Source organism: Zerene cesonia, chromosome 5 (genome assembly GCF_012273895.1).
Source record: "Zerene cesonia ecotype Mississippi chromosome 5, Zerene_cesonia_1.1, whole genome shotgun sequence".
In the NCBI taxonomy this organism is placed as follows: domain Eukaryota; kingdom Metazoa; phylum Arthropoda; class Insecta; order Lepidoptera; family Pieridae; genus Zerene; species Zerene cesonia.
Window position 1 is genome coordinate 3,821,319 of NC_052106.1, and position 7,281 is coordinate 3,828,599.

Sequence of the window (7,281 nt, forward strand, 5' to 3'; positions counted from 1 at the left end):
CGAAACGCTGAAAATCACATTATACCATCACTGAAAAAAAGGCTTACTCAAAATAGAAACTGTTTTTTTTTTAAACAAGTATTATTGAACCGCTATTTCTTAACATACATAAAAGAAATTGTAAATTACCCGTTTCGTTAACAATATTGCAATATTTTATAGTAATAGGGTTATAAAAGACTTTATTATCCTATAAAACATACGACCCATTCTAAATGTCACAAGGAAAACATTTGAGTTAGCGACAATTAATCAATGTTGCATAATTTCTTAAAGATAAAAGCAAATAATCGTGATCTATGATAATACTTTGTTTCAAAATATCTCACTGTGTTTATAACACGACTATGTGTGTACGTTACATGACTGTTACTTTAATAAAAAACGCTGCTAAAGAAATACAAAGAACACACTTTTAGAATAATAGAATAAACTAAATTGTCTCAAGGTTACTCTTATACAGAGTATATGCTCTTATATAGTATGGGAATTATATAAACTTGGCGATCCTAATCAGTCACCGATCCTCCTGTCCGTGGGTCAATCAATTCGAATGGAGTCGGTTACTTTGCTTTTAAGGCGTAGAAAGCTTCATTCTATATTTTATATGTGTTATATTTGATTTGATCGTATACAACTAATATTATACGAAATTAATTAAAAATGTTTTGGATGAAACAGAAAATTGGCTGATAAAATGAAAGCACAAATACATAACTTTACGTTTACGTTAATGTTACACGTCATATTTATACTAACCACTCGTCTTGACTCCGCCATGGCTGACCCAAATCAAATAAATAATAAAAAATAGCCTATAAAACACACAGGTAACGTGTCTTATTACTAAAACAATTTTAAAATGGGTTCTATAGGTCCAGAGACTATCCCCTACAACGTCACAAAGTCCACATTCGCTCTTTTATAATATATAGATAGATAATGTGTCTTAAAATAATATTTGCTCATATTGTATCGTAAGTGATTCCTAGTAAAATACATGACCTATGCAATATTAGCTATATTGCTGTGATTACTGGCGATAAATAGATTTAACTCTCGTATAAAATGTCTTATTCGTGACTCAATTAAACAATTATTTACGTGACACGTCATTAGTAACGAATACTTTGAAATGCTTAGAGTAACGTAAATACTAATTCGAGTTATAAATAATGCTTGAACATTGTTGGTTGTCTTTAATAATTTATCGTCGAGTGCTGCTAGTATTAATGCAAATGTATTATAATTATCTATTGTATCGTAATATAATTAATTTACCTCCTTTCTTTGATTTTTTGTGTTGGAAGTATATTATAAGGAGATAATATTGTAAAAATTGCTTTTTAACTCTGAAAATTGTAGTATTAACACAGAATACTAACTAGTAACTAGCGTTAGTATTAAATAAGTCTTTATTTAAATTTATTACGTTGTTTTTGATTTTGCCTCCAAATAAATAAATTTCTGCTCCTAAAAACTTTTAATGAAAAGAGGTAATACGAGAGACAGTACTTTATAGAAAGAAGAATAAGAGTTCGCTCCCATAGGTATTTTTCAAATAATGGTATTTGGTTGAAATGTAAAAATATTATTGCAGGACTGTCCTAAAATATATTATTTATTACCATATTTACTTATTTTACTTTATTTATTATCATATTACATCGTATAGTAAATTGTCATTATTCAGATATCAAATATATTTGCTTTTTAATGTACTCTTCTAACGTGTAATGTAATGTAACACCCCCATAGAAGGTCGACATGATGATAAAAAAACTGTAATCTAATAAAAAAAACAACAAGTATTAAACATAAACTGATACAATATAACTTAACCTCGACATAACAATTGGCTGACCAGGGCGCGGCTGCATTTAAGTAAATAATGTTCGATAAATAAATAAATAAAATTGACTTTGCTTAAATCGTGACTCGTATATATACATAAAGTAATATTAACACATATGCGGTCATGAACCAGGTGGCATTTAGGTAATAATCGAACTACCTTTGTGTGCATATGAGACATACCTACGCATACGAGAAACACGCCTACCGGAATCAATAACACAGGAACACCCACTATTATCGAGAGTAAGGTTGCCATTAACATATGCAAAGAGTATCTTAGAAAATGTCCTAGGCATGCATTAATTGATAAACGTATGTATCCGGTTTAACATTGGAAAAAACGATAAGTGGAGCGGGGTTATACTGTAATTATTCTGTGGCTAAGATGTTCCTTCATATCTATCATCTTTGTATATTTATTCGCTAAATATTTTCAAATTTCGTTTGACATTTTCGGTACATGCTCGATGATTTGAATTTCGATTGATTTGAGATTTTTTTTTAATTTTTACGTTTAAAAAAGTTGATCGTTTTTTTACACCAAGTTTAAATTAGCTTTTCTTCTAATGTTATTTTTACAGTGAACGTAACAAAACCTATTGTGGGTAGAACATATTATTATTAACATAATAAGTGTATCTTGCTAGTAAATTATGGATATTTTTCTATCTCTTTATAAAAAATAGAGTATCCTATACTTCGAAGAGACTAAAAACTATAAAATAAAATAATAAAAGTGTAATAAAATAAAGATTTATTTATCGCTTCATATACAGTTTTGTATTTGATTTAAACTATAGCGTAAATATTCAAAAATTACATGAGAAAATTAAGTATAAATATGTAATATGCCACAATTTTAAGATTTAATACAAATTATATATTGACAGATGCAACGAATTTTTATTCATACCATATGCGCAATAATTAAAAAATTAAATGAAAATTAATCAAAAAAACACATTTCCCAGTGCGAACATCAATTATAAATTTAAAGGATGACGGAAAAAAATTAAAAAATGTTTTTTTTTACAGTTTGATTTATGATACTTGATGGATATTAATGTTGTGTTAATGTAAGGAACACTTTCACGTAGCTTAACAAAGCGTATGAACGCAAAAATGGTTAATTTTTTACGAATTTGAACAAGTAACTATACATAGAAGAAACACATTTATATACAATTGATAAAATGTTATGATACGAATCGGTATATGTATTATTATAACCATACATTTGTTATCTTTAAAACACATAAAATAAAGTTTTGTTAGGTACGCCACTTATATCTCAAAATCGGATGACCGGATTTTAATGCTGTATTCTTTGTTGGATCGGTCTGAATGGATATGATAACTATACAAAACTTAACACCACTGTTACTCAGGTAGAAGTAACCTTATCCTTATCCTTTAGATTCCTCTTTTCCCCTCCTAAATCCTATCTTTATCCATTACTCTTTAAGAGGGGAACCCCTTAGCCGACGCCTAACGACTCTGTAAATTTTCATGGGCGGTGGGTCGCTTACCATTAGGTAACCTACCAGCACTTCCACTAAATAATCACATTTTTTCCCAACAAACAATACGATATATTTTATTTGAATAGAACAGTTTTTCATGGAATAAGTGAACCATGTTTGGATTGACCATTCGGTTCCGGAATCCTTGGAGCGTTTATTTATTTCGTTTTGCTTATGAAAACGTCGATCATTTACTTTGGCCTCTTGCCTTGATTATGTCCAAGTCTTTTCTTTGCCAGACCCATTTGTTTGCACAGTTGAAAGAGTCGCTGCACACTGTAACTTCCCTAATATTGATTAATTGATTAATTGATAAATGTTGTCTGAAACTTATTTTATGTGCAACTTTTTTTTAATTCCCAAAAACCAAGGAGGTTCTAAATTTGGTTGTTTTTTTTTTTTTTGTTACCCAACCCTCAGGGTTTTCTATTGATTTTTTGTGTTTGATAGTAAATTATTGTCATTTGGTCCCATTTTGAAGCTGTAGAAAATAATTTGACCTGTTGTGTAGAAAACAATTTGACATGTCATTTTTTGACGGACAAGGATTGATATAAAATAAACATATTAAAAAAGACTAACAGACGAAAATTACTTTTCGTTTTATTCCCTAATTGTCAATTTGACAGATGTTGATTTGTTGATCACTACACTAATAAATAGTGCGGGTTGGCAGACTTCACATGTCGTCGAACTTTTATTAAATATATAACTTTTATTGAATAAATTTTTAATCTATGTATCAATCTTCATGTCAGTTTCCTCAAGATATTCTTCACTGTGTCGAGCAGTGGTGATGTTCCCACATGCACAGATTAATGGAAAAATCAATTTATATTCTGCATGCTCACATGGTCTCGAACTCCCGACTTATCGCTTTCAATCCGAGATTGTCACCACTGAGACACTTCAGCTTTTTAAATTCTTCGATAATTAGTATAAATTAATTATTGAACTACATATTTCCGAATTTCTTACGATCCTTTACCATTACCAACTTTTAGGTATCTATTTAATTGAATCATTAGATACGCCTCTTCGCTTCCAATGTAAATGTTATATTCCTTACAAAATAATGTGCCTATATGATATTATATTTATACTAAAACACACTATACCGCCGAAAACAATAGGTATATTCAAACGAGCAGTAGCCGTGCGTATAAATATCTTATCAATGAAGATTTATTTTGGAATTCTATTGTCACTATGCTTTTAAGATTACATCAATCGATAAGATTATTACACTTAGATATAGACCGGGATCATGTGGTCAGTGTTGCGTATGCATCAGGTGATCGGAGAGATCTGTTAAGTGTTTACATTACTGGTGATAAGAGGACCATTTCGTTTTATTTATTGTCTATACTCAATCAGTTGGCTTTAAATATATTATGGTAACCAATAAATATATTTATAGATTTGATAGCTTTTTTTTTCGATCGCGTTTCCTTTAAATCGGTACAGCCGTTTAGGAGAACTTCAGTTTCGAACACATGGAAATTATATGTAACAATTTATAATGAGTTTTCACGAATCGTTCCAATTTGACAAAATAAATTAAAAGCGAAATTCATTAAAAAAGATAAGTGAAAAAAACGGACATACTATTCATAATAGCTGAATATATATTGTTATCGTTTCCGCTTACAAATTGTCAATTTTACTTTTCCAAGTTGATTAAAGGGTAAATTGAAATCTATTTTCAGACGTAAACCAATTACCATTTCTAAATGACAAGAAAACGATTATTCGTGTGACGTTTACTACTTAATGTAACACGTTTTCATTCATAATTGTTTAGGGTGATAAACGAGGACTGATAGTAAAGTGTGCATGTATTTGCAGGGCGTCGCCGAGGCACGCGGGGCTGACAGCGAAGAGGACGTTTCACTGTATCGACCGTCCGCGCTCGCGCCGCACGACTCGCACGCACTAGCCCACACACATCCTGCTGTTCCCACTAAACAATCACGGATATTCGAGAACTCAGTGCTATATAGTGCAGTGTACGACCGTTAACTCTATAAACCAAGTGATAATCCTAGTGATTAAAGTGCAGTGCTCGGTAGCCGAGTGAATGCGCGTCTGCTTCGATACCCTCTGCTTTGGATCGTCACAGCGCACAGCTGGTGACGATGAGCCGAGGGCCTTAGTAAATACAGGAGGAGGTGCGCTTACCGTGGCGCCCACAGTCAACGGCGATAGACGGGCCTTAGACGAAACCTATAGAGAGGAGTTAAATGGTATAATGGGGACGCCGAGCGCGATGAATTCAGATTCAGAGAATTGCGTCGCCAATGCGGCCATGTCAAACGACATGCAGCCCCTCATAGAGAGAATAAGAGAATTGGAGGCGTTGTTGAAACAACGCGATCAGGAAATGTTGGAATTACGTTCGCAGCTAGACAAACTGCAGAGCGTTTTCCCATATCAGCAATATGTTAGACGTTCAAGGGAACCAAGGAAACAGAGAGCTCAGGGTATTTCCGCCGAGCCACAAACGAGTTCATCACTACAGGATCTGGCGCACCAGACATTCCCGATATATGACAAGAGCGAGGCGTAAGTACCTTTTATTTATCGTATTATTATTGTAAGTAAACACTTGAACTAACAACAAATTCCATTGCAATTTAGAAGGACAAATTCACAACACGATAAGCATAAAACACTAGCTAGCGGTTGACACTATAGTTTTAGGTGACAATTTACTATTTATTGCGTTATTGACAAAAAGTGGGGCAGGTTATATATCGGGGAGTTCGTGGAAACTGATCTCTCATATTATTTATGGTTTTATATGTCTATTTTAGTTGAGCGAAATAAAGTCTGACTAAGCACTGAAGCAATCGCTAATGACCTATATATACCACATGTGACTTGCTGTATACATCATAAAGCGATATTAAACAGAATGTATCATTCCAATCGCGAAACTGTTTCGTATACGAGTATATGGACATTCAACTAATGATCAGATAATTTAATTCTTGGAAATGCAAAATGATTTCTTAATGTCCGATTGTACCCCACCACGTGGTCGCATGACTGTGGTGGACTCGTATGTCCAATGCCAAATGCTATGGCTATAAATACTTAGATATAATTAAAGTTATTAAACGTGTGTGAGATATAAATTGTAAAACATGTCATGCACTTTTCCTAAGATAAAATGTTAGTAGTTTAGCAACCATCCAGTTAACAAGTTTTGCAGTATATGAAACTACTTAATGTGAACTTCAATTTTCTAAGTAAAAATTTTAAAGAATAGAAATCATTTTTGATTAAGGCGCGATACGAACCCGGGACGTTCGCCGTACTGTGGCGATTTTATTTCCATAAAAAAGTATTTACTTAACGTATTTTTGAATACTTACATTTTTTTATAAAACCTGGCTAACTGTCAAAGTGTTACAAAAAATACTTATTAAACGCCACAGAAATTTTGGACAGAAAACTATCAAATTTTATATATGAAACAAACACAAGAGGAGTTTTGTTTTATATTTATATCAATAGAATGAATGGATAAATAATATAAATAAAAGCAAATTTATGTTTTCATGCAAAGTAATCTATAATATAAATATACTTAAATTTAATTTCCTCTGTTATTTGACACGCCCGTTAGATATGGACATTGTAATGAATTGATATATATTTTAATAATTCAATTACATTTCTATGTAATAAGAATTCGGAATATTGTTTCAAAAAAATAATTTATAATACATATGTTTAATATAATAATTCAGTAAAAATAATATGTTCTATTCTTTGCTGGTTGATTACATCGTAGGTTTTCAATCGGCTGATGTGATTCTTTTTGTGTTTCCCTTCCTCGCATAAGAAAGAAAGAATAGTATGTTATATAATAAAATATTAAGTATATATTATT

General features: G+C 31.7%; 1 protein-coding gene across 2 annotated transcripts in view; it reads left to right on the forward strand.

The window, feature by feature from the left end:
* LOC119839976 (cGMP-dependent protein kinase, isozyme 2 forms cD4/T1/T3A/T3B) overlaps positions 1-7,281 on the forward strand; it is a 107,878-nt gene that overhangs the window by 30,785 nt on the left and 69,812 nt on the right. For both annotated transcript variants that reach the window (XM_038366453.1, XM_038366454.1), the window contains exon 2: positions 5,229-5,945. In XM_038366453.1, coding sequence (XP_038222381.1) covers positions 5,461-5,945 — 485 coding nt within the window. In that variant the 5' untranslated portion in view covers positions 5,229-5,460. The remainder of the gene's footprint in view (positions 1-5,228; positions 5,946-7,281) is intronic.